A 27,975-nucleotide genomic window follows, 5' to 3' on the forward strand; every position below is an offset into this window, starting at 1 on the left:
GATGTTACACCTCTTTACCTCACCGTAAGGCTAAGCAGAAAAGTACAAAAGGAGAATGTTAGCAAGCTGACCCACACACAAGAAGAGACAGGCACAATGAGCGCAAGAACTAAGAGATCAGTGGGAGTTCTTGGAGCACCCTTTTCTAAAGGGCAGGTGAGAGATTTCCCATAATGAATACTTGTTGTTTTGTAAATTATGCTGGAACAGTTCTTATCTGAAACAGAAGTCAGACATATATTACTAATTAACTGAAACATTGGAACAAATGTCCTGCTATATATATGTATATGTATACATACATATATATATATATATATATATATATATATATATATATATATATATGTATGTATATATATATATATATATTTTTTTTTTTTTACATATATCATATATATTTACATATATATATATATATATATATATATATATATATATATATATATTTTTTTTTTACATATATCATATATATATTTACATATATATATATATATATATATATATATATATATATATATATATATATTTTTTTTTTTTTCTTTTTTTTTTTATTTACATATATATATTTACATATATATATATATATATATATATATTTTTTTTTTTCTTCATTTTTTTTTTCTTCATTTATTTATTTATTTATTTTTCTGGAGTCCTTTTTCTAACATGTCAGAAAATGCACAATACTGTGGATTTGTATAGAAAGCTGACATACCCATTAAAAATGTTACCATTTTTTGTACCAACACTTTTTTTTTACTTGGTAGTGCCCTTGCTAAAACGTGTACATGTTTCTATGTTGTTTGCATGCTTTTTGTTGCAGCATCTTTACAGCTGAATGAACCATTAAGTGTAATGTATTGGCAAGGAAGTGATACATAGGCTTAAAGAAAATCTTTCCAAAATTGGGCATTTTAAGCTGATCCTATTCTGAAAAATTAAAAAAGGTAAAGATTGCCTTTAGCTTAAAATGTGTCAAAACCATCAGTAGATTCACAGTTGAAAATTGACTCTGCTGCCTGCGACCAATTGATTCTCCCTCTTGGATGTAATGAATGTCCATCACATAAAGCTGCATTAGAGAAGCCTGACAGGCAAGGCAAAGCTCAACCAATTCAGGAAAGATTTGCACGTAAATGTATGTTTAAAAATGTTTAGTTATTTCATTTTACATTTTTGCCTATATATTACAATGTTTAATTATTATTTTTTTTTACAATTTATTAGGGGGGGGGGCACACGGGGGGGGGGGGATCAGAAGCAAGCAGAAAAGGGATGGGGATCGGCATCAGAGAGGCAATTACAGGAACGATGTCCTGTGTCTGTGTTTTTCTCCACAGCAGCTGAAAGCTGGCAGAAGGGGGAGAAAGTGGCTTTCAGCTGCTGCAGAGAGCCGCACAGGGCTTCTTTCTGTAATTGCCCCACTGCCCGACCGCACTGATTCCCCATTTTGTTGGGGCCCCCCTGTGTGTCCGGGCCCCGTACAGGGGGACTGGTGGTCCCCCCCTATCAGTGGCCCTGATTGCGGTTGTGGGCATCTGAAGTCCGCTAGTCTTTATTTCCGGGACTACCCAGCATGCACCCCCCGATCTCATGCCTGCGCAGTAATATCACAGCGCAGCGCTGGTTACAGTAATAGGCGATTCCTATGGACTCCTAGGATAGATGATGCTGATAACCCAGGAGTCCATGGGAATCGCCTTGTGACATAATCACCTAGGCGGCCAGACCATAAGGGGTGCAAGAAATAAACATAAAAAAGGGATTTATAAAAAAATAAATAAAATGTAGCCAATTTACATTAGCATTGCGGATTGGGACATGGGAATGCTTGCAGGTTAAAAAAAAATGGGTGGAACTCCGCTTTCAGTATGTCTTAATCTTCTGTTTAGTTGAACTTTCCTAGGTTTTAATAGGTTTGATATAACTATACACATTAGAGCAAAAGTGAGGTATATCCAACAGGAACCAATTAGATTTCAGTTTGGATTTTTCTAGTGTAAAGCTCACCAAACACAGTACAATATGACATTGTTATCTCATTTTTTATCTGCAAACAACTATGCAGTGCAAGGGCCTTTCTGATTGGTTAGTTTAGATAGCTTCTGACATCAGATAGTTTTAATAAATCAAAATTTAAACGTACAAAGCTTCTCTGATCAGATTGTAATGTGTTTCATGAGCCTAAAGCCCAACTCTGGAAAACTTGAAAATGATCCCTTGCTGTGGGGCTGCGCCTGCACTGTGAGGATTAAAGAGGAGCTTCAGTCTGGACAAAAAAAAGTTCAAAGTCAGCAGCTACAAACACTGTAGCTGCTGACCTTTAATATAAGGACACTTACCTGTCCAGGGATCCTGCAATGTCGACCCCCTGAGCTGATTCTTCAATCGGCTTCGGGTGCAGGCGTTGGCATTTTCTCTAAGGAAAAAACGACTATGAATTCCTATTGAGCATTAGTGAGTCACGCTATACTTTCTGAATAGTCCCACCATCTTCTGGGAACTATGGGTGTCCCAGAAGGCAGCGAGGGAAGAAATAAGGACTGGACATACTTAGAGATCGCCACAGCAATCTTACCCCAAAGTAGGAGCGGGTATCTGTGAAAACCAGGTACCCACTCCCCCCAAAAAGTACCAAATGTGGCAGCAGGGGGGAGGGTGCGAACAAGCAGAGCTTCCACTTTTGGGTAGAGCTCTACTTTAATTGCTTGTTTAGTTCTAGGGGACATAGAAAAGAAGATCGAGTTCCCCAACCTTCTGTGCTGCTAGCTAGGTTCCAGCGGCATCTTCTCCCCCATGTTTTAGGGGTCTAAGGTCCTACTATCATCAAGCCCTGCATTAAACGTGATGAAGCCAAAGGCCAAAGCAACTAACCCTTACAGCCCCACTTCAAGGGATCGTTTTCAGGCTTCTTGGAGTTGAGCCATAGAGTTAGCACATTTTTGTTACTAATTGTTTTTTATTGGCTGCAATGTTATTCTTCCTGACCCAATTTTATACCAGTTCTACTGTGCAAATGTTACAAACATTAATTTATTAACATGAGATAAACTGTGGACTGGTTAAGGTGTTACATATTAATTACACTCATCTTCGCACCTACATTCCACATATTTACTTTCCTGCCCAAGGCCAGATGTAGATGCTGCATCCTACACAGCGGGCTACCCATATGGTCCTGATAATTGCTCCACAGTGTTTCCTGGACCTGATACATTTTAGCTTAGGACAAAGATTTAAATTCGAAAAAGCAGGAACCCAAAGCAAAAAAATCAGTTAATCTCTCAGTGATCTGATACCAGTAATCAGTTATTTGATTGTTTTATAGGGCTGTGATTTGCAACCCAGTTGACATTTTTCAATAATTTGCTGAAATCAATAGTAAGGAGGGGGATGGGGGCGTTGTTGAGATTCTGACATTTAGAGGTGATGAAGTCTGAAAATATCCTTTACCTTTAGCAAAGATTGAGGCGTTCTGAAGTTGCAATGCAGCATAAAATATAAGAAAAAAAAAAATATATATTTTTTTGCATGTATTTTTATGGTAAATAATTTCACAGTCAGTTCTTTTGACACAAAAGTGACAAATCATTCTGATGAGATTGCATAATTCGGCATGTGTTGATAACGCTTACTTTGCCTAAAGGCGTGTCTGAAACTTTGCTTTATTGCTTAGAATTCACGTCAGCTGAAACCAGTTACTGTATGAAAAAGCTGGTTAATTTTGGCTTCAAAGGGTCCTTCTAACTCCAGCCAATTAGAAGTAGACACCAAATGTGCAAAAATAGTCAGCTTTGATACCATAACTTAGCCTGTAATGCAAAAAAAAGCAAAATCACTATTTACATGTAAAATTATACAGTAAGTATTACTTTTTTAAAATGTCTACCTAATCAGAGGGTGTGAGTCTGGGAAATGATGAAGCCGACATCTTTGGCTTTGAAAGTTGTTTTCACAAAGCATGTTTTCTTGTGAGACCGCAAAGGGGACTGGAGGTCAGAAATATATTCCAAGGACAGTGCCAAAATGAAGAATTCATTACCTATTAATTGTCCCTTCTCTCTTTGGTGGTATAGAAAAAAATCAACCACAGAAAGGAGATATATTCCTATGCCAATAATAAATAACCCCCTTATCTGAAACATGAGTCACTGAATTGAAAAAGGATAAATAAATCCACTAAAATAACATGATATTTATGTATATATACACACACACACACACTATGTCACCAAAAGTATTGGGACGCCTGCCTTTACACGCACATGAACTTTAATGGCATCCCAGTCTTAGTCTGCAGGGTTCAATATTTAGTTGGCCCACCCTTTGCAGCTATAACAGCTTCAACTCTTCTGGGAAGGCTGTCCACAAGGTTTAGGAGTGTGTCTATGGGAATGTTTGACCATTCTTCCAGAAGTGCATTTGTGAGGTCAGACACTGATATGGAAGATAAGTTCTGGCTCACAGTCTTCGCTCTAATTCATCCCAAAGATGTTCTATCAGGTTGAGGTCACGACCCCAAACTCACTCATCCATGTCTTTATGGACCTTGCTTTGTGCACTGGTCCAAATCATTTGGAGGAGGGGGGATTATGGTGTGGGGTTGTCTTTCAGGGGTTGGGCTTGGCCCCTTAGTTCCAGTGGAGGGAACTCTTAAGGCTTCAGCATACCAAGACATTTTGGAAAATGTCATGCTCCCAACTTTGTGGGAACAGTGTGGGGATGGCCCCTTATTGTTCCAACATGTGAATATTTTTATTTGTTTTACTTTATATGTCCCAGGCAGCAGAGCCATGTAGCACATCTGCACGCATACATGAAGACGGAACAATATGGAAACCCCAAGGCTCAAAGTGTCTGTGAATATTCTGATCCCCCCCCCCCCCCCCATGCACCCCTGCTCAAATGTGCCTTGGGGCTCTGCTGTAGCCCAAAGGCTAGAATGTTCTTTCTACTATTTTTTGCCTCATCATCATCATCCACCCACTCTTGGAATGTGATCTCATAATAAGATATATACATTTTTAAAATTAGTAATATGCATTGTGTTAAGAAAAATAGTTTAACCAAAGCAAATCTGTATATTATTTTGGTGTAACAATATGTGAATATAAAGCTCAATTGCATATGTCTGATAGATATAATCTTATCATTCAAAACATCTATATTTCTTTAACAGGCCAGAGGTGGAGTGGAAGAAGGACCAATTTACATAAGGAGAGCAGGTTTAATTGAAAAACTAGAGGAACTCGGTAAGAAGTTTGACAGTGATTGTAAAAATATGTCTGCCTTTCTATCTCTCTGCATATCATTCAAAATGTTAAACTATGCATAGGTAAAACTTTCAGATGCAAATGCAAATAGCTAGTTTTCCTTTTTTACATAAGACGGATATTTTACATATCGTTTGATACAAAATATTGTTTTTAAAAATATTTATTTTCAATCAAAGTCTGTGTTGGCATTTCCCTTGCAATATTAACTGTATGAGCTGCTTACCAATTTTCTCTTTGCTCAATGTGATATTCACACACACACACACCCACATAAATGTAGTCTTTAGCATCCCTGGATTACCTTAAAGTGGATGTAAACCTGATTCATGAAACTTGACCTAAGCACATATATCTGTAGTGTTTTCTGATCTCTCTCCAAAGCCCTAAGTCCCATGTCTTTCTGCTGTTTCGTTGCCCTGTTATCAGCATAATAACTTCTGACAAGTTCTCTGTCAACCAAGATAAAACCAGGCAGAAAATATGTATTGTGGGAGGTTGCTATAAATAGATTAGCAGAGAGCTTGTCTTGTCACAGCACAGCTCTGCAAGACTCTGCCTATGTGGAGGGGGGAGAGGCCTTCCCTCTTATCAGCTTTCTTGGCTGTATGCCAAGAATCCACTCCCAGTGCTGAACAGGAAGATAAAATCTCTGACATGATGTGAACTTTCTAAAGAATATATAAAGCCGAATACAGCAGATATACATGTAAAACTTATGTGGGGAGATTTGTTTCATCTCTATGTATCATCTGAGGCTGTTCACTTTACTGGGTATATGTGAGGGTTTGCATCCACTTTAAATTATATCCAAACCCAAGAACAAAAATTTCATGGTTCTGGAAGTACAGGGCATGCCCGTTGATCCAGTTAATATTCTTGTGTCTTTGCAACTTTCTGTGCACTGAACTGAAATCTCAAACAATGTTGTCAGATTCCTCAGCTATCTTGTTTAAATTCCAAGCCATGTGCCCAATATGTATTTAGAAAAGGTGAGATGGACATGTTTGTAGTCCAAGTTAAGAGAGCAATCTAGGGTGACAATGCCACTCCTCCATAAACAAACAATAGACTGTGCAAAAACACCCATAAAAAAAAGAAAAAAACATTCCTAAGCCAAAAATAAGCTTGCAAAGTATCAGAAGGATGTGACTTGTTGCCATGTGAAGAAAACACAGCATAAAAGAATTAAAATGGTGGTATTAAAATAACAAATGGTAAAGTCCACTCATAGATGAACAGATGGAGATCTGCAGAGACAAGCAGTCAATTCTGCTTAAACTAATATCTCTTCCAGAGGAAATGACAGGCATACAGACATATATCTATATTTGGGCCATCCACATACCCGAGTAGGCACTGAGCTGCATGTGTCACTGAAATGAAGGAGTCTCCAACAGATGGTAACTGATCCAACTTTTGGCCAGAGAGCAGGTTAGGATAGGCTGAAACCGCTAGCAGTAGAAATCACCTGTCAGAGAGGAAACCACACTGCCACCCACATACCCGAGAAAGTTACTGAGCGAAGCCGCTCGCATGAGATAAAGTTTGCCGGCCCCCGAACACTCACAGGTCACTCCTCCATAGATATAGTACAGTGATGGAGCGAAGGAACCCTAGGAACTATGTTTTTGGCAGGATTGTCAAGTTACAATAAGTAAAAAAAGAATGCAACTACCACATCTATAATTTTTTTTTTTTTTTTTGGGGGGGGGGGATTAGATTTGTTTTTAATCTCTCATGTGTCTCTGTAGATTTATTGATTAACCTCCAGGTAAACTCCAGTATATTTTTCCATACAAGGGTTTTCATGGATGGTACTAGCCACATAGTCTAGAGCACCAGCATCCCCAGGTGTATATGAAAAAATATAACATAGAGGACTATGGGACATTAGAGGTGCTCAAAAAAATAAATCAAAACCGATGCAAAAGCCAAAGAAACAGCTGCTATATATAAAATATGTATACATTTATTTATTACAAAAGGTATAAAAAAAACTTAAATTAAAAAGCTCAATATTCAGTGTATGATGGTTACGCTTTCGTTTCCGACCAGTTTCGCCTTAGCGGCTTCTTCAGAGAAAGTGTAAGTATTGGTCTAACTGATAAACATATATTTTTCCATATGTATCACTTAAAGTCAGATACTTTGCGTAGTTGTGTTGAGTAACACTGATGCTAGATGTAATTAAAATTGTTGAATTTCCATAACCTTAAAACTACCTTAGGGCCCTTTCACACGGGCGCTCCGTATGTCCGTATATCATCCTATTTTTTTGCGGATGATACACGGACATAATGTATGTCAATGGCATTGCAGATGTCAGCGGATAACCATCCGCTGACATCCGATTTTCATCCTTTTAGTTCTGTTCCGTTTTTTTGGAACGGAACAGAACCCTATTTTTGTTCCGTTTAAAAAACGGAACGGATGCAAAATCGGATGTCAGCGGTGTCATCCGCTGACATCCGCAATGCCCATAGACGTACATTATGTCTGTATATCATCCGCAAACGGATGGGATGATATGCGGACACACGCAGCGGATGACACAAGTGTCATCCGCTCTGTAAAAACAAAAAAAAAAGTGCCGGAGCGGATCGCAATGCGGTCCGCTCCGTGTGAAAGAGCCCTTAAAGTGTATTTTAACTTTTGCAGTCACATATGAAAAAACCGCCACATACAAAAACATACCTAAAAAAAAAAATATCTCTTACCTTTCAGAATGTTTCTTAGGAGAAGGTGTCATAGCCGACTGCAAACATTTCTAAATAAGTTCAGTGTGAGTCTTCCCCAATAGAAAGTCTTAGGACAGGATGAGCTTCTAAATCTTTAACTCTTTGTTAGGATAGACAGGTCAAATCTAGTTTACAACTGATAATGAGATCTGCCAGCACAGTACAGACATGATTATTACTGTATTATTATTATTATTATATAGCGCAGACAGTTTACGCAGCGCTTTACAATTAACATGATTAATTATGACAAGTACAGCTGCACAGCTCCGATATACACAAATACAACTAATTTTTCAACATTTCCAGTGCTGGAGTCTCCAGAAAAAAAACAATAGGTATTAAATCTCTTTTTTGTGAAGGGGAACATGTAGTAAATGTAAAGTAAGTGTTATCCCAATTTGTCTGCTAAAGTGTAAATACATTTAACATTTATTACCCTGCATAGTTGTGAGTAAATGTTGTTGCCCTTGCATCACGCTTGTCTTGACCACAATGTATGCAATATTTTGTGTCTTGCTCCAACAATATTAGTCATGACTATTGCATTACTGTACTGTTCTGTGAAACTACGTGTTAAACATCTACTGTACATTTTTTACTGGATAGAACCTTAGGTCACTGCCTGTAAAAGCCAGTAGTGATTCACTGCTTTACTGTATGCGATCATCTGTGACGTATTTATAGTTTGAGCAGACATGTAGTTATCCTAATCCTTTTAGGCTCTGGTATTGCAAAACTTCCCGAGATTTGTCAAGATTTGTATGACACACATACGTTTACGTGACAGTGAACATTCTTTTTTTTTAAACAAAAATTCCCAGTGTCAATGTCATTTTATTAAGAACAATCCAATCCATTCAGATATACCCAAATCACTGTTAACAGTTATTTAAACTGTCATTATCAGGGACATAATGGCTAGTGGCTTTATTTTTACACAATCATTGGTTAATCTAGCTTTGGTATTATTGGTAATCACAGTAGGTAATGGTGAGGAACGTTGCCATGCATCTGAATAACAGCACTTAAAATTTGTCAGCAGCCTTCTAGGATCACTTGCATCCTTTATCATGTGATTCTGTTATTGTTTCTGCAAGATTAGTTCATTTAATTAAATAGCACCTTCTTGTAAAACTACTTTCACTCAATGAAATCTAATTGTTTAAAAAAAAAATACTTTTGAAGCAATCATAGGATAATCTGATCACTAATACACAGCTTTCGAGAGCCAATCACAACAATTCAAGCAAAACTACCCGATGGGTCAAGCACGAAAATGTTTCTCGTGCAATGTCAGATCCTACGATTTTCATTTTATTCGGTACAGTTGTTGTTCGAAAATGCAATACGAATACACTACAGTGCTTTAGGTCACTTCTGAATTTTTCTTCTGCCGCACGAGAATTTTTGTAACTTCAGTAAACTCTTCATTTTTGACTAAGACTACCATGCAAGCAAAGAAAAAAAAAAAACAGACGATCAATCGTCCGATAATCTCATCACGTGTACCAGATACCAGATTGTGCGATTTTCATTTAATCAGTACAGTTGTCATTCAAAAATGCAAGACAAATACACTACAACACATTACGTAACTTCTGAATTTTTCTTCTGCCGTACGAGACTTTTCGTAACTTTAGTAAACTCTTCATTTTTGATATATGTAAGACTAGCATGCAAAAAAAAAATGACCATTCGCCCGATAAGCTTATCATGTGTGCCAGATCATGCGATTTTTGTTTAATCAGTACAGTTGTCGTTCAAAAATGCAATACAAATACACTACAACACATTACGTCGTGTTCCAATTTTTCTTCTGCCGTATGGGTATTTTCGTATCTTTAGTAAACTCTTCATTTTCGATATACGTAAGACTAGCATGCAAAAAAAAAAAAAAGGACTATCATTCGTCTAATAATCATATCATGTGTACCAGATCATGCGATTTTTGTTTAATCAGTTCAGTTGTCGTTAGAAAATGCAATACAAATACACTATAACACATAACATCACTTCTCAATTTTTAATCTGTTATACTAAAATTTTCAGAACTTTAGTAAACTCTTCATTTTCGATGTGAGACTAGCATGCAAAAAAAAAAAAGAACGGACGACCATTCGTCTGATAACCTTATCATGTGTACCAAGCATTAGAAGAGTAAACAGTTATGTTTGCATATAGATAACAATCAGATTAACCACTTTTGAACCGGAAGGTTTTACCCACTTAATGACCAGGACCATTTTTGCGATGCGGCAAAGCGTTACTTTAACTGACAATTGCGTGGTCGTGTGACGCTGTATACAAAAAAAAAATGATGTCCTTTTTTCCCCACAAATACTGCCTTCTTTTGGTAGTATTTGATCACCTCTGCAATTTTTTTTTTTTGTTTTTTTGTTGCGCTATAAACAAAAAAAGAGCAACATTTCTGTAAAAAAAAAAACACTATTTTATTATTATTATTATTATTATTATTTTTTATATATTCTGCTATATAACATTCCAAATTAAAAAAACTTAAAAATCTGATTTTTTTCATCATTTTAGGCCAATTTGTATTCTGCTACATATTTTTGGTAAAAAAAAATCCCAATAAGCGTATATTGATTGGTTTGCACAAAAGTTATCGCGTCTACAAACTAGGGGAAAGATTTATGTCATTTTTATTTATTTTATATTTTTTTACTAGTAATGGCAGCGATCTGCGATTTTTTTAGTGGGACTGCGACATTGCGGCGGACAGATCGGACCCCTAACTGACATTTTTGACACTATTGGGGTGACCAGTGACATTACTACAGTAATCAGTGCAAAAAATATGCACTGTTACGGTACTAATGACACTGGCAGGGAAGGGGTTAACACCAGGGGCGATCAAAGGGTTAAACGAATCCCTAGGGGGTGCTTTTTAACTGTGGGGGGATGGGCTTGCTGCATGAACACAGAGACCTGTGTTCCTAAATTAGATGAACACAGGGTCCCTGTGCCCAAAACTAACAGAACAGCGGTCTGCCGTGTTTACAACTTTGAAAAAGAACCCCTAAGCATTTCTGGGAGTGAGTAACGGCAGATGATTCATGTAGCATTTAATTCCATGAACCCAGCTGCCCTTAGCTCAGGCATGTAGGCAGGAGGGTGTGCTTAGTTGAGAAAATCCCTTCTCCCCCCCCCCCCCGAAAACTCCTGGGATATATGTCATCATTTTCCTAGGCCTGGAAACCAGGACGTAACTGAAGAAATGTAGAAATGTAAGTAATGTAATTCAAATTTAAAGGGCAGGAACATTCCATTAAAGTGAAGTTCTCCTTTAAATTTCAATATTCTAGAATTCTAGAACTTGTTTTTCAAACAAAGAAATACCAAGTGTGGACAACACAATATTCCATATACTACTAATGATTGTGTTTTGCATACAATTCTGTATTACTATGATTTGTTACTATTTCCTTTTTTTGCAGAGTATGAGGTGAGGGATTACGGTGATCTGCATTTTCCCGAGCTATCCCATGACGAACCTTTCCAGAATGTGAAGAATCCACGCACAGTTGGGCAAGCTGCAGAGCAAGTTGCTAATGTTGTTTCAGAAATTAAGAGAAGTGGAAGAGTTTGCTTAACCCTTGGTGGAGATCACAGGTGATTATAAATATATATTTTTTTATAAAATCTGCAATAAAAACCTTAATGTCCAACTTCAGATAAACTTTTTTGTTTACATTTGATTGAAGCAAGTTGGAGCTAGAGCCTCTCCAATAGGGAGACAAAAAAATAAAAATTAGAGAAGAGATAGTACTGAGACGGGGCTCAATTCGTTAAGCAATATTGCATGCGACATTTGGATCAGGTGATTCATTTATTGCAAATATCACATGCAATATTAAAAATCACACTATTAACTATACAGTTATTATATTATTTGTATTTATATATTATGTATACGTTTCTGTATAAATAAACAATACAGTTTATGCTGCATTTACAGCAAAAATAAGAAATGGGCGGTAAACACTACATGAACCGATTTAAAAATAATTTCAATAAATTATAGTAAAATAAGTTGTGGTCTAACCACACACTATTTAATGGATGCATGAAATAAATAGCTGGTTGTTAAGGTGCAGGCACCCGCCGGTGTCCAAACAACCAGTGACTCATCTCTGCTGGCATCCTGGGATTCACCAAAGAGCAAAAGAGCACCAGGCATTTAAAACAAACAAAAAAATGGTGCAGGGCTCGCTCTACAATCCATACAGGGCCGGATTAAGAGCATCATGGGCTTGGTGCTGAGGATTTTGAAGGGCCTTAAGGGCCGTGCCTTGCCATGCACCCAGAGGAGGAAGGGTGCAGCCATGCATGCCTAATTCAACATGGGATGCTGTCTCTGAAGCCCATAAACACATCCATGCATCGGCAACTGTCCCTCCTTGTCCGGCCTTCGCGCTGTGTGGGGAGGTTCTGAGGGTGTTGCCTGGGGAAGCGAGCATAGAAGCCAGACTTCTGTGTTTACAAGTGACAGAAGAGCGGTAACAGTGAATATGGCCAACCCGGGGCCTATATAAAAGGTAGGGGCCTGGAGCTGCAGCTCCAATAGCCCCTACGTTAATCTGGCCCTGAATCCATACCAGGGGGAAGCAGAGCTTCATTTGGCATATGGCAAGCAAAGGGAGCGGTTAGGTGTTGGCAGGCAGCAGGATTTTTTTGTTGTGGGTTGGCAGCCTTTATCCATCATGATCGACATAGATCTGCATCACATGGACACTTTACAATTTTTTGTTAAAGGGCTTGTCAAAACTGTGTTTTTATTTACCACTGCCTTTTTTGGTGAAAGAGTAGGGGTATTATGTATCCCTTACTCATTCACATAGGGACTGGGATCTGTGGGTCCCCTTATTGTTAAAGAGGGGTTCATATTCCAAAAAGGCCCATGCCCGCAGACCCTCACAACCACTGGGCCATGTTGAGGGATTGTGGCCTAATGTGGTGCATGCTTGTCCAGCCCCCCCCCCCCCCCACCATACTCAGAAGAGAGTAGAGTATAGATTTTTGAGGGTAACATTTAAAAAAAAAAAACTTTTGGCATTGTGTCACCCTTAAAATCCCTACCAGACCCTGAAAGGCCTGGTCTGAGTTGTGAGAGGACCCACGCTGTTTTTATTTTTATTTTTTTACTATTTGGGCTACTTTATTTACATTCTGCTTTCAGATTGGAATCACCAGCTTTTCCCTACTCTATCCAAAACTATCTAAAAAAATTTACTTAAGCTAGTGAATTGAGGCTAGAAATATAGAAGCTGCTAATGCGGACTTGCTTTCAAAAGTGTAGTCTCCAGGGCTGTCATGCTTATCATGCGTTACAACCTATCCTGCCACTGACATGCATGCACAGCACAAGTCCCAACTTCATTGACTGCAAACAGTGAAGCTAGGATCAGAATGAAAATCCAGGATCATGGGACTTCAAAACATATGGCAATGGAAGATTCTCTATTTCCTAATTTAACGACTCAAAATACCAACATAGGATACTAATGTATTATAGTGGAAGCTCACCCCCACTCACAATTGATATAACCATCATAACCACCAATCAAAATTTGTTTTGGTCTCTACAAGATAGAAAGGAAAGGCATCCGGCCGTTTGCTTTGTGCAGCTCCCATACAGCTTATTTTCTTCTGTTTGTATGTATGCTCCATTATGTTCTTTATTGGAGCAATGGAAATAAAATAGAAAAACCTCTTCCTTAATATATTGGACTGTGTAAAGCAAACATAATACCATACATTCTGCAAAAAACTATACACGTAACTTGAAAATAGGCAGATGTGAATAGGGTGTATATTTAATAAAGTGACTGTCTATTTAAATGTATTACAGTAAACCCCCGCTCCATCGCGGTTCAGTTTTTGCGGTCCCGGTATATTGCGGTTTCTTTTGTAATGTTATTTTACTATATAAATCATTAAAAATGAAATATTTTTGTGTTTTCCATAGCTCTTGCTATGTCTCTCAGTATCTTTTATGTGTTTAAATGAGTTTCTATTGTTTTAAAAGTGTGTTTAAAAACCTTAAAATGCTTTTACACGTACAGTGACAGTAAAAAAAGCATGCCTACAATGCATTTTAATAGGGTTTTTCTATTTCGCGGATTTTCACTTTTTTCGCGGCTGGGTCCGGAAGTTAACCCCGCAATGGAGGGGGGTTTACTGTACACTGGTATGGTTATGTTTTTATACTTTTTGTTTTATTGGTAGAAAAAAAATAACAAAGAAATAAATACATATAAAATAACAATGATAATCTTATTTACATGGCCACAATACAAAACCTCACAAAGGTGTGCTACTTGCTTAATTTAAAGCAATTGCAGTCTCAACCAATGCTGCTTAATTTGTAAACTTGTTGTTATGTTAAACTATATCAGTGCACCTGCTGAAAATGATTTGTAAGTCGGACTTAAATAAAATTCCAGCGGAGTAATAGGAAATACTGCAGTCCCTTTCCATTTTTCTGCAAGGTGTAGAACTCCTGATAAATGTTTTGCCAAACATGAAACTTGTAGGCCTCATTCACAGCATATGGTGCATTACTATGTGTTAGGTGTGCTGCATTTAAGCAGCCTATTCATTTTGAATGGGCTGGCAGCTCACTCTAATGCAGGCAAGCCATGTATTGTGGTACATTTTACTGTTCTGCCTAGGTGTGTTATGGTAATATTCATAAAAAAACAGCAAATTTCTTAAAAAAAAAAAAAAAAATCAGTAAGCCAATTACACACACAGCCATCAGAATCCTGGTCTTGTTTAAAAAAAATGACCTGCCTATGTACACCTTTCCCTTTTGCTAATGTCAAACAGACCAGAGTAGTTGTCATTGTTGCAGACATTGGCTGGATTATGTGCAGACACACATTGGAGAGAGTTTTAGCTGCCTTGTATAAGTGATGTCTGGGCTTCTGCTGTGTTGCTGTACCCTAAAAGAGAAAAGTGATGCCTCCAGATGAACCTGCTGTATGTTGTGCATTGCAATATACTGTATGTTCCCATAGTTAGGAACCCAGGTAATTCAGTGTTAGGCACCACACTTATCAGAGATGCCCTGATGTGGCACTGTGTCTTCCACACTCTGTTTTTTATCTGAGTAACTGAAACAGATTAGTTAGTACTTGGGTTAGCTTGAAAGTGTGCCAGGGAATCCTTTGTATGGAGATAGATACATTTAAAAAATGGCACAAACATATGGATTGTTTCTAAATTTGTTGACAAACCCCATCACCAGATCCTAATCTCTGCAGAAAAAGTAATTGCATTTGTTGAATATTTTTAGCCCATCCCTTTTCCTCCCAGATGAACTTGAAAAACATTCAAGAAGTAGGATGGTGCCCACATTTTTGTTCTTTGCCTGAGGCTTGGTGGAGCAATGGCGGAGACAAATGCAATTTGGTTTGCCTCATACTGCGTGCTAATGACACATTTCAATTGTAACACCTTGTTCCAAGAGAATAATTATAATGGCCTCTGAACCAGATGTCCCTAAACAATCTGTTGTGACATTCTTTTTGTTTACCCTTATTCTTTGTGCTGATGCAGCTTGGCAGTTGGGACCATCACAGGTCATGCTAAGGTTCACCCTGATCTGTGTGTTGTTTGGGTGGATGCCCATGCAGATATCAACACTCCAGTGACATCACCCAGTGGCAATCTACATGGACAACCTGTCTCTTTCCTAATCAGAGAGCTACAATGCAAGGTAATTCAAGGCTTCAAGTACACATTAATTAATTTTTTCGTAATCACTTGTGTATTATTTGTTGAACATATTGATTGATGACAGCAGTGATGAAAATGACAGCATGTTTCTACTAGGTAGTTCAATATAAAGGCGTCTTATCTGAAAAATCAACCATCAAGCTCTTTTTTTATGAGATAAACTTAATTAATACATTATATATACACAAAACCCCACGTATAAAGTCTACTCACTTTGTCACTGAAACTGATATGTTAACAGCTGAACGGTGCAAATGAATTAATTAAGCTAATTAGATGCTATGGGAAAACAATTTCTTTGTCAAATTGGCCCCACGTTTTGCAATACTCCTCTAATTATTTCCAATGTATCCAGGTGCATATAAACACATAATAAACTGAGGCAGGGATCATTTACTCAAACTGGTTCTGTCGGTTACGGAGAAACAAATTTGCGCGGATTGAAAAGAATGTCAGCAATCTTCACAACATAATTAAAATTAACTAAATGATGTGCAAGTGAAGTAATCACTCACCTCTAAAAACATGTTTGTTCCTTTCCCCTACTTCTCCTTACCATACCATATTTCCCTACTCTTCGTCTTATCAACCTTTTTGCTGAGCTAGGTGCCTGCTCAGCCACTGTTCTTTCCACCCGAGTATGGAATACCTTGGAACCATTCAAACTATCCCTAATTACTCATGGTATCCCCTGAGCACTACCTTGGAACAATACACTATGTTCACTGATACTTTTTAGTATTCAAAGACAATGGAGAGGTTATGAGATGTGTGTTCTGTAATACACTTGTTATCTTGCAATCTTATTACGGTGTGTCCTAATAAATGTTCTGTTTTTACTTTTGCTGAAGACTTCAACCAATTGTGTTGTCTTATCGTCCTTTGTCTCTAAACAAAGAATTAAAAAACAAATATGCCATGGTGTAGTCAATACTCATACCTGCACTCAGCTCTAAAAATAAATATGGATTTATATAATTGGCCAAAGGCAGTGCTTTTTTTCTCAGTAAATAGGTGCAGCAACCCCCCCCCCCTTGTAAGTATTTTTGTGTCTCCGCCCCCTACCCACCTCCGGGCACTGACCCTTTGTTCTGACCCATTTCTGAGCACCGACCCTTGGTTCCACCGCCCACCCAGCTCCCAGTACAGCCCCTTTTAGAGAATATAGAGCCAAGTGTTATTTTGTAGTGCTAAGTAATTTGTATGGAATTTGTTAGTGATAACAAGAGAAGCAATAGACCCCCCTCTCAAGCAACAATAGACCCCCAGTAGCAACAACAGATCTCCCGGCAGCCAACATAAATAGACTCTCCAGCAGCCAGCAACATTAGATTCCTTCCTAAACAGTAGATCCCTTCTAGTAACCCCCTGTAACAAAAGATCCTCAAGCAGCAACAATAGATTGCCACTCAAAAATGGATCCCCTCCAGCAACAATAGGCACCCAGCAGTCAGCATCAGTAGACCTTGCACCACACCCCAGCACCCCTTGCCATTGCATATATTCAGTGCTGCTTTCCCCCACAAGCCCACTGAAAAAAAGCCCTGGCCAAAGGGCATTATGCAAAGTCAAGTAACCCATGGCAACTAATCAGAATGTAACTGTACAAGTCTTGACTGCTCTAACCTGGTATAAAATAGTATCTTACTGGATTAGATGGGTTTTAGCATTTTACCAATCATCATCATTCCCTTGTATACTATCTGAATAAATACGTCTAAAAGGTTGAACTCTATTAAAGCTGCTTATTCTTTTTTGTTTCTTAGGTGCCAGCCATCCCAGGATTCTCATGGGTGCAGCCAAGTCTGTCTGCCAAAGATATAGTATACATTGGACTGAGAGATGTAGACCCTGGAGAGCAGTAAGTCCATTCTGGAGCTCCCTCTTGAGCAGCATTCTCTTTTATAAATGGTGAAGTCCTGTAAATTGTAGATGCTTTGAGACAAGCTTGTCTTACATAACATTTTAAAATCAATAATATACAGTACAGTTCTCAATGCTTTTAAAAAAAGAGTAACATTCTATCCTAAAGTATCACAAATGTATATATAATGGAAGCAATGGCTTGTACTAAATAGTTTATGTCAGGCTGAATACACAATTTAACCTGAAGTATTATCTGCTAGTGAACATTAGTATAATGCTAAGAGTACCTATTTAGACTACAAAGCCAAATAAGAACAAAAATATTCTAAATACGTTTCTACACAATGTACTGAGTTTTGCAAAACTGCTGTCAAGAAGAGTTAAATATAGAATGAACATAGAGTATGAGTGCATAAAATCCGATCCTAGAGGAATCAACTCTAGCTAAAACACAATTCCGGCTAGCCCCAGTGTGATTTACTTTTACGTTTTTTCAATTCACTGCCCCTTTTTCTCCTGGGGTTGATTTACAATGTGTGATTCGTTATTTGTGGAAGGGATAGGAGCGCCAGACGTAGAAAGTCCCCAGACAATATACTGTATTGCCATTTCATTTGTATATATATTATATTTGAAAAATACACTTTTATGAAATGCCATTATTTTTCTTTTTTTTTTTTGCAGTTATATTCTGAAGACTCTTGGGATTAAGAGCTATTCAATGTCAGATGTGGACAGACTTACAATAAATAAAGTGATGGAAGAAACAATTGAATTTTTAGTGGGAAAGTATGTATAAATTATATAAACTACACAAAATGTTATTTGCATTGTACACATGGAACTGAACAAATGCTGACAATCTACCTCAAATAACACCAAAGAGTAGCTAAACGTCACATGTGTCTCTTGAGTCATTAACATAATACATTTGTTACCTCCCAACCTGCCTAACACTGGTAGGATCTGAAGATTATCAAGGTTATACCGTACACGGGTGCTATAGATCTCAAGGAATACCCTCAGTCAAGGGGGTAAAATCCATTAGCCAGGTTTGGGATTCAGCAGTAATTTGTTGCACCTCAGAAGCAATGTTATCTCCAAACCAGGTTTGTATGCTTTGTGCACCACTGTTATTAAAAATGTTCTGTGGTTATTTTGTTTTAAAACATCAGACTACTACTATTGAATCTCCTTAAACGAGTTGTAGAGGCAGAAGATGTTTTAACTTAATGCAATCTATGCATTAAGATATAAAGCCTTCTGTGTGCAGCAGCCCCCTTAACACTTACCTGAGGTCCCTCTAGATCCAGCGATGTCCACAAGTGTCTCAGCCAACCAAGATTCTCCTTTCTGATTGGCTGAGACACAGCAGCGGTCCCATTGGCTCCCACTGCTGTCAATCAAAGTCATCTAGCCAATCAGGGGAGAAAGGGGGTGGGGCCAGGTAGGGATGAATGAACACAGGGAGCTGTGGCTCAGCTTGGGTGTCCCCATAGCAAGCGGCTTGTTGTGGGGGCACTGAACAGGAGGGAGGGGCCAGAATCACAGAAGAGAGACCAAGAGGAGGAGGATCTGGGCTGCTCTGTGAAAATCCACTGCAACAGAGCAGGTAAGTATAACATTTTTATTATTTTTATAGGAAAAATACAAGACTTTTCAATCACTCTAACCATCTGAGGTCTGAATATTAAAGCAGATGGTAACCTAAAGGTAAAGATTTACTATTTTAAAGAGAACATCTAGAAAGGTTACTTGTGTCTGGTTAAGGTAAATTTGTGCCCTTAAAAAATCTACCTTTTTGCACTGAATTTCTTCAGAAAAATAGCAGTGAACTTCCTGGGCCAAGAGACTTATAGTGGTATATCTTTAGTGTGAGATCATCTATGTTACTGCTGCCTCTCACTGCTAGTCTCACAAGAAAGGAAGTAAGATTTGGTACCATTGTGTTGATGATTGTTCTCCTTGCTGTAGAGGAAGCTGTACAAGAATAGCTGCAGTGCAAGGATCTCCCTACTTCTGCTTTATTTAATCTGTGAATCTGTACTACCTCCACCTCCCCTAAAGCTACTTGGTCTAATCATCCACTCATTCGATCATCTGGGGGCAGCTCTGACATAAGCAAAGCTGTTGCAAAGAAAATAAAACAAGGAATGTGCAAGAATTTATTAAAATCGCATTTTAATGAAGAAACGAGACAATATCACACAATTCACTAAGCATCAGCTGTGTGGGATGTAGAGATGTCCCAGGATTTGGCAATGACCACTGGGCTTTATGCTTTGATGCTGCCCCTGGTGTGCCAGACCTGCACATAGGATGGCTTTTCACAATTCTAGCAGGGAAAGCATTTTCACTATAAGGTATTCCAGCAGCCACTAATACCACACGTCATACTGTGTGCTGGCCCAGGGCGTCAAAGCCAGCATTACAGCATACAGCCTGACAGTCATTGCCAAATCATTGCTCTTCTCTATACACCACACCGCTCTTACCATTACAGGCTTAAAGATGTTTATTGAACTGTAAGTGAGATATTGTTTCTTTTCTTCATTAAAGTATAACTAGAGGCAAAACATTTTCTTAGTTTTGGCTAGAGTGGAGCGGGATTGGAACACCTGTCAGTTTTGATTGCTGTCTGTGCCCCCAATAGGGAGATTCACCCTCTCTATTTGTCCTATTTACCATTATCATTGAAAGTGAAAGAAATTCCCAAATTTGGGTTGTCCCCAGAAAAGTAATAGAATGGAAATCTTCCAATGGTGACACTAGTTCTGGTGACTTGGGTGTCTCCAAGGGATTCCCTTAATTTGCAAGGATTTCCTGTTTGGCTATGGGACAGAAATTGAAGGGGAACACAGATGGCAAAAAAAAGTTCTAATACATTCCAGTGCCCTCCTTGTTTTGTTTTCTTGGCATCAGTTTGGATCACACAGGGGAGCTGCGGGAGCCGCAGATGTCATCACATGGAGCTCCAAATGGACCTTATAGTATAGACTAAGGGGTAGAATTGGCAATACGTTTGTTTGGTGATGTGATCTCTCAGAGATCATGGAACAATCAAAAATCTTCCAAGTGATCCAGCCCTTGTTCTATTTTAGACAAATGTCAGATGTATTAGGTTTGTCACGTAATTTAAGATGATGCTATCATTATGACTCAAGTAGAGATTTATGATGTCTTGTAAAACAGCCAATAGAGAAATAAGGTCAGACTACTTAAGTTTGTTTTGTCAAAGAAACTAAAAATGTATGTAACCTCAATAGTAGCACATATCCAAATATTCTCCTTGTGCTTTTCTTTAGTGTCATGGTCATTGTACCATGTTCCTCCAGATTAGACATACATTTGTTTACACGGTAGTTTGGTATTGTTTTAGTAGCTAGTGATTTTAATGTAGTGCAAACTCAGACACAGTAGCAAAAATGTCACTTTATGCCCATTGTAGAGGTATAACCTGTATTTGAACATGAACTACAGTAGATAATTGGTTTTTAAACCAAGCGGATGCAGCAGGATATACTAATAACAGTAAAATGGCCATAATTATAGGATTCCTGGGAGCCTTTACATTTTTGTAGTCTTTTCACCTGATAGCAATCTCTTTAGCTGGTAAAAGCCCTGAGTATGTGCACATTTTGTAACCTTTGCTCGCTTCACATTCAACTAGAGGTGGAAAAGAAGTATCCTAAGTACTGTTAGAGAACTGCCATTTCATATTATTGATTTGAACAGATCCTATTGAGGAAAATTCCCTCTGTAGGAATATGTGGATTACTGAAATACATATGTTCAGCTGGTGTAACTACGGATGTCATTATACAAGTATAGGACCCGCTATTAGCTGACCTCATCCTAAACATGTTAGAAGCCTTGCTGTATCTGGGTTAAGACTTTTAGTTCACAGACCTGCAGCCAACATGCTGTAAATAAGCATCAGGAAACATCAGAATTCCTTATCTCACTAATTCCATTTAGTTAAACCATTAGAAAATGCATAAATAAATCATACTATCCCATATACACAATCCTATACCCACAGTTGATCCAGAGGAAGGCAAAAAACCCCAGCAAAGCATGATCCAATTTTCTATAGCAGGGGAAAAAAATCTTTCCTGATCCCCCGAGAGGCAATCGTATTTTCCCTTGATCAACATTACTGAAAAATGTTAGTATCCAGGCATATTATGTACATTTAAGAAATAATCCAGGCCTTTTTTAAAGCAATCTACTAAACAGGCCAGGACAACCTCTAGAGGGAGACTATTCCACATCTCTTACCATGAAGAAACCTTTCTGTATTTGGAGATGAAATCTCTTTGAATCTAGACGTAAAGAGTGCCCCCTTGTCCTCTGTGTTGACCTTAAAGTGAATAACTCAACACCAAGTTCACTATATGGACCCCTTATGTATTTGTACATGTTGATCATATCCCCCCTTAATCTCCTCTTCTCAAGAGAGAATACATTCAGTTCCTCTAATATTTCCTCATAGCTGAGATGCTCCATGCCTCTTATCAGTTAGGTTGCCCTACTCTGCATTTTCTCCAGTTCTGCAGTTTGTAGCTCAGTTATGCCTAGTACACACAACGAGAAAATCAGACAAAAAATACCGCCTTTGGAGCAATCGTCCGATAATCTGATCGTTAGTACACAGCTTTTGAGAGCCAATTACGACAGCTCATGCTAAATTACATAAAGAAACGAACACAAAAATTCTTCTTGTACGATAACAGAATAAATGATTGTCGTGTAATTACTATAGTATTCATATGAAAACAAATCCTGTAACCAAGACCACGCATGCTCAGATACGAAAGAATACATTACAAAAGAATACATTACCTCACTTCTGTCGTACGAAAAGTTTCATAACTTTGGTAAACCATTGGTTTTCGAGATTAGACTAGCATACAAAAAAAAGGAACAATCATTCGTCCAATATTCTTTTTGTGTGTACTAGGCATTACTCGGACAGCAGTGAAGGTAATCCTTCAGTATGACAGCCAGGAAACTGGCGTTCTCTTGAAGCAAGTTCAGCAATTGCAGCAGGCCTCCATAATACTGATAATGTTCTCTAAGGAACATTTTGCCATGGAGGAAAGTCAGATTCTGTATTAGTATTTGTTCTACTTTTTATGAGAACTGTTTTAATTATGACTATTTAATGTGTATGCCTATGTTTGATGTTTTACATTTTTAATTATCTGCAGGAAGAAAAGACCCATCCACTTAAGCTTTGACATAGATGGTTTGGATCCTAGTGTCGCACCTGCTACTGGCACGCCTGTTCCTGGAGGTCTCACCTACAGAGAGGGAATGTACATAACAGAGCAGCTTTACAAAACAGGTAACTTACTATTCCCCCAACAGTCTGCACACACAGACACACTACACTATGAAAGTGTTGCAACTAAATCCTCTCTCCAGCCAGCAGTCCTTCAGGTCAGGCTTATAATTTGCTTCCAATCGTCTTTGCAAATCTAAGCCACATCCATTTTTATTCACATGGTCCACTAAGGAAGACCGTATTAGCTGTTGAGATTGTTCAAAAGCAGGGAATGGGCATAGCGCAGAGTTTTCCAGAACTCATAGTCCTATGTTATTGAGGATTATCAAACATGGCACACATCTACATAGCCACCAGTTTTAATGCCATCGTTAGTTTGATCAGCTCACAAGTTTTTTTAAAGCTGAACTCCAGGCAGGTAGACACAATTAATATGACTCTATACTCCTGAATATATACTGTGTAAGTAAATTAATTTAATTTAAATGCAAGCAGTACCTTCATTCATGTGCTAACAAGGATCATGTTGATAGGAGAGAGCAGAGTTAGGCAGCCATACACGGTGCAAATTTCTTTCCTGCAACCAACTGGCTGGGATTTGAACCATGTATGGCCGGCCTTACTGAGAGATGAGGCCATTGTTCTGTTAATTCTTCTTCACTGTCCTGTCACAGTAGGACAGGACCTCTAAAGCTGGCCATAGACAGAGCCGATTTCTAAATAGTTTGATTCCCCAATCAACCCAGTCAGTGTTGATAGGGAATCCCTCCCGCTGAGCGATTGTGTTCTCCCTACGGGGGGAGTCATCCCTACTGGGAGAACACAGTGATTACTGCTAGCGGCTATAATAGCTACTAGCAATAATAGGTTATAAAATCCAACAAGCTGGTTGTATCAATCCATTAGCTTGGATACATTCATCCTGCCCATATATGGTTTGAATCTCAGCCAGTCCTTGCTGAACCGGCCAAGATTCAGCCCACGTTAACGTTCGGCCGATTTGACATGTCAAATCGTATATCAGTTCGGAGCCATTTTCTGGCAATGGCACCGTCCGAAATCGGTGTGACACCAACTTTGCGGCACCACACCGATTCCCAGAAGTCGTTTTTGCTGTACTTTTAGTGACTTCAGGGGGCGATTTCAATAGACATCTGTACAGGAACTCACACGGATGTCTGTGAAATCGCCCCCGAATTTGGACTGAAAATGCCGGTTTGAAAGCGAGTTCAGCTAAATTCGCATGATTTCCAGCCAGCCTCATTGTGAACCTAGACTCAAACCATCTATGGCCGACTTGTTATTTAACTGCAGCAGAGAAAAATTAGGTAACGTCCCCTGCCAGTTCCAGCTCCCATTTATGTATTTCATCTGTATATTAGCTGTCACCTAAATTCCTGCTACAATACTAAAGGTTAGCTAATTTATGTTTTTCTGTATAGCTTAAAGTTAGCCATATATGGGCCAAAAAGCATTCAGTTCAGCAGGGACCAGCCGAATTTTGATCCATTTGTGCTCAACATAAATTGCTCTGACAATTGACTTCTGGCAATTGGCTTTGTTGAAAAACTTTTCTCTATCAGCCAGCTGCAGTCACCAATCAGTGTATTTTGGTAGAGGAGAATCCCAGCTTTTAGAATACAATGGCAGGAGCGAGGAGGATTCCTTCATCTACCTTGCTTGTGTGGAAGGGGAAACCCATTTATTTCTTTTCGAGTAACCTCCCTAGCTGATTGTAAAAAAAAAAAAAAGAAAAAGAAAAAAAAAAAGACCTATGACCAGCCTTGGTGACATTACTTAACTGTAATGAAGTATATCCCATGATGTGCAAGCAGCTGGATCCTGGAGAATTTTTCTGTGCAGGGGTGCCCTGTCCTCTTCTGGTCTTCAAGTAGTACAATGGTTAATAACTTCCGGGTCCAGACTGGAATTCTGTGGAAAAGTTACACTGGGGACTCCCTGCTTCTTCATTCAAGTGGAATTTAACCCTCCTAATGTTTTCAGCCAAAGAAGCTGCCATCTTGGCCTCTGTTTAATCTACAACTGCCATGATGCTACACATGTAATCAGTTATGACACCAGCCATTGGATGGTTTGACAGTTTGGTTGAAAGCACAACCAATGGGAGTATTACATTTCTGGCACGTGCCAGAAATGTAACTGTTTTTTGAAACTGTTAAATGGATGGGGTTACTTCCACTTTAACATAAATCTTTTATTGCTTTCACTGCCTGTAACACAATCTGTTAAAGGCAGGAAGAGGATCCTGTGACCTATGTCTCTGCCACATTCAGAAATCCTCTTACTGGCAGTGAAAGCAAAAAAATATATTTTTTCAAAGAAGTGGTGGTAGGGGGGCTGTGCCCAAGTTCTTCACAGCAGCTCAGTCCTTAGCTGGAAGATAACTTTCTCAGTGCTGTAAATGCATTGCATTGCTGGAGATATGAAGAGGACAGGGCATCCCTGCATTGAGGGATTCTATAAGATCCAGCTGCGTGCACAATGTGGGACATACTTTATTACAGGTAAGTAATGTGACTAAAGTTGTAAAAAAGGGAAAAAAAATAGCTAAACTTCAGCTTTAAGATGTTTTTACTCAAATTAGATTAAAGTCTACGGAGTCATTTTACATTTTTAGATCTTAACCACTTCCCCCTAGGTGGACGTCATATGACGTCCAAACTTTGCGGGGGTATACCGGGATGATGCCTCTAGCTAGAGGCATCATCCCGGTACCGTTGTTTGAAGCCGACGGTCGGGAGCCGCTCGATCGTTACCCGGGGGGGCGGGAGGGGACATCCCCCCCCTCCCGCCACCTTCCGCAGCTTTTACCGGGGCTCCCGTCCCACCGGGAGCCCCGAGCACCCAGCCGGCGCGTCCGCCGGCTGGATGGAGTCCCGATGAATGCCGGAAACGGCATCCATCGGGTCTCCGATGACGTAACCCGGAGGCGGCATCCATGACGTCACTTCCGGGTTAGTGTGCTGCAAAACGGCGCCAAATTTGAAAAACGGCTGTATGCAAAAACGCCGTTTTCGGCGTTTTGCATACAGGGAAGTGTAGTGGAGGGGTCTAGGGTCTTTTAGACCCTCGATCCCTCCATAAAGTGTACCTGTCACTGCATATTGCTGTCACAAGGGATGTTTACATTGCTTGTGACAGCAATAAAAGTGATCAGATTTTTTTTTTTTAAAAACTGTAATAAAGTTAAAAAAATAAATAAAATAAATGGGAAAAAAAATAAATAAATTTAGCCGCCCCGATCACCGTTAGCTCGCGCACAAAAAAAAACGTATACGGAAGTCGAGCCGCGAATGAAATCGCTGTTCAAACCACACATGTGAGGTATCGCCGCGATCGCCAAAGCAATAATTAAAAAAAAAGAGCTACACTCTAACTCTAAACTGGTAACCGTTAAATAAATTTAAAGTGTCGCCTATTGAGATCTCTATTGACCATAGTTTGTCGCCATCCCACGGGGGGGCGCAATTTTAAACCGTAACATGTTGGGTATCTATTTACTCGGCATGACATCATCTTTCACAATATACAAAAAAAATGGGCTAACTTTACTGTTTAGTATTTTTTAAATGCAGTGAAATGTAATTTTTCCCCAAAAAATGGCGTTTTAAAGACCGCTGCGCAAATACCGCGTGACAAAAAATATTGCAATGACCGCCATTTTATTCTCCAGAGTCTTTGCTAAAAGAATATATATAATGTTTGGGGGTTCTAAGTAGTTTTCTAGGAAAAAACACTGGTTTTAACTTGTAAATGCCTGGTATGGAAGTGGTTAAAAAACCACTAGAAAATTATCTGGTATTGTACCAATTCCAATTCAATACCATAATGTGTTGAATATGTTTTTTTTCCATTTTGCTAAATTCAGCCAACAAGCAGTAAATGTGTAGTTGGCAGACATTTGTGTGTTCCCTGCAGCGGTTGTGTTAACTTCTTTTCATTTGAAAATCAACACGACATGTCATTTCAGCAGGAGATCTCAAACCTTCTCTCACGCATCTTACAGAAAACAATTAGATTCCGGCTTTGTAGTGTGGGTAAAAGATCCATTTCCCTTAACGCCTTGTCATATATTTTTACAGCAGGATTTTGAAAAAGTCCCACAAAGCAGCAAATCTAATATTTTTGCGGAAGTTTGGTATATTTTTTTTTTTAACGCATTTCACTAAGCCAACATTTTTTTCCTGGTTTAGGATTACTTTCTGCAGTGGATATGATGGAGGTCAACCCATCGCGTGGAGAAACAGAGAGGGAGACCAAGCTGACTGTAAACACCGCGCTCAATATGACCCTGTCCTGTTTCGGCAAGGCACGAGAAGGCTTTCATGCATCCTCACTGCATGTTCCTGACCTGATCTGAATGCTTAAGTCCTCTGCTATGTCCACCTTGCATACTTCATTCTTAATAATTAGAAACAGTATATTTTAATGGACAGAATAAGTAGATCAAAATGCATAAATTACCATTTCTCAGCATGTTTGTTACATTATACAGTAGAGTTGAGAATTTCTTTCATTCTCATGTTGACAAAATATAACTGCACAAAATAGGGAATCATAGCACAAAATAATATTTAAGTTATATTAACTTCTTTTCTTTTAAATGTAAGCATTTAGAAAATGAGGTCTTTGACCTCTGTGACTTGTTTTTGTATGCTTGTTAATGCAGATTATCCTATATATATATATATATATATATATATATATATATATATATATATATATATATATATATATATATATATATGTATTTTAGAGAGAGGAATAGCTTGCTGTTTTGATGTTACCAGTCTTAATTTATTGATATAAATAAAACAGTTTTACAATGCCTCAATTTTTGTCTGATGGAGAGATTACATACTTCTGCTACAGTGCAGTTAACCACTTCTGGACCGGAAGATTTTCCCCCTTAATGACCAGGCCATATTTTGTGATTCGGCACTGCGTTATTTTATTGGACAATTGCGCGGTTGTGCGATGCTGTACTTAAATAAAATTGATGTCCTTTTTATCC

The 27,975-nt window shown here is 38.7% G+C and overlaps 1 protein-coding gene across 1 annotated transcript; it reads left to right on the forward strand.

Annotated features, from left to right (window-relative positions):
* ARG1 (arginase 1) lies at positions 1–27,421 on the forward strand. Its single transcript, XM_082252281.1, has 8 exons — positions 1–156; positions 5,183–5,255; positions 11,479–11,653; positions 15,605–15,764; positions 17,551–17,645; positions 18,335–18,439; positions 22,864–23,000; positions 27,155–27,421. The coding sequence occupies exons 1-8, from the start codon at positions 97–99 to the stop codon at positions 27,319–27,321; spliced, it is 972 nt and encodes a 323-aa protein (XP_082108407.1). The 5' UTR covers positions 1–96; the 3' UTR covers positions 27,322–27,421.
* The last annotated feature ends 554 nt before the right edge of the window (positions 27,422–27,975 follow it).

Source organism: Pelophylax lessonae (assembly GCF_965119305.1).
Source record: "Pelophylax lessonae genome assembly, chromosome: 3".
NCBI lineage: Eukaryota > Metazoa > Chordata > Amphibia > Anura > Ranidae > Pelophylax > Pelophylax lessonae.

Bases quoted from the DNA above. Each gene is read 5' to 3' on its own strand.
- ARG1 (XM_082252281.1), top strand. From the start codon at position 97: ATGAGCGCAAGAACTAAGAGATCAGTGGGAGTTCTTGGAGCACCCTTT. The intron at 11,654-15,604 runs GTGATTATAAAT...GTGCTGATGCAG, and splicing joins ACCCTTGGTGGAGATCACAG to CTTGGCAGTTGGGACCATCA. The intron at 18,440-22,863 runs GTATGTATAAAT...AATTATCTGCAG, and splicing joins ATTGAATTTTTAGTGGGAAA to GAAGAAAAGACCCATCCACT.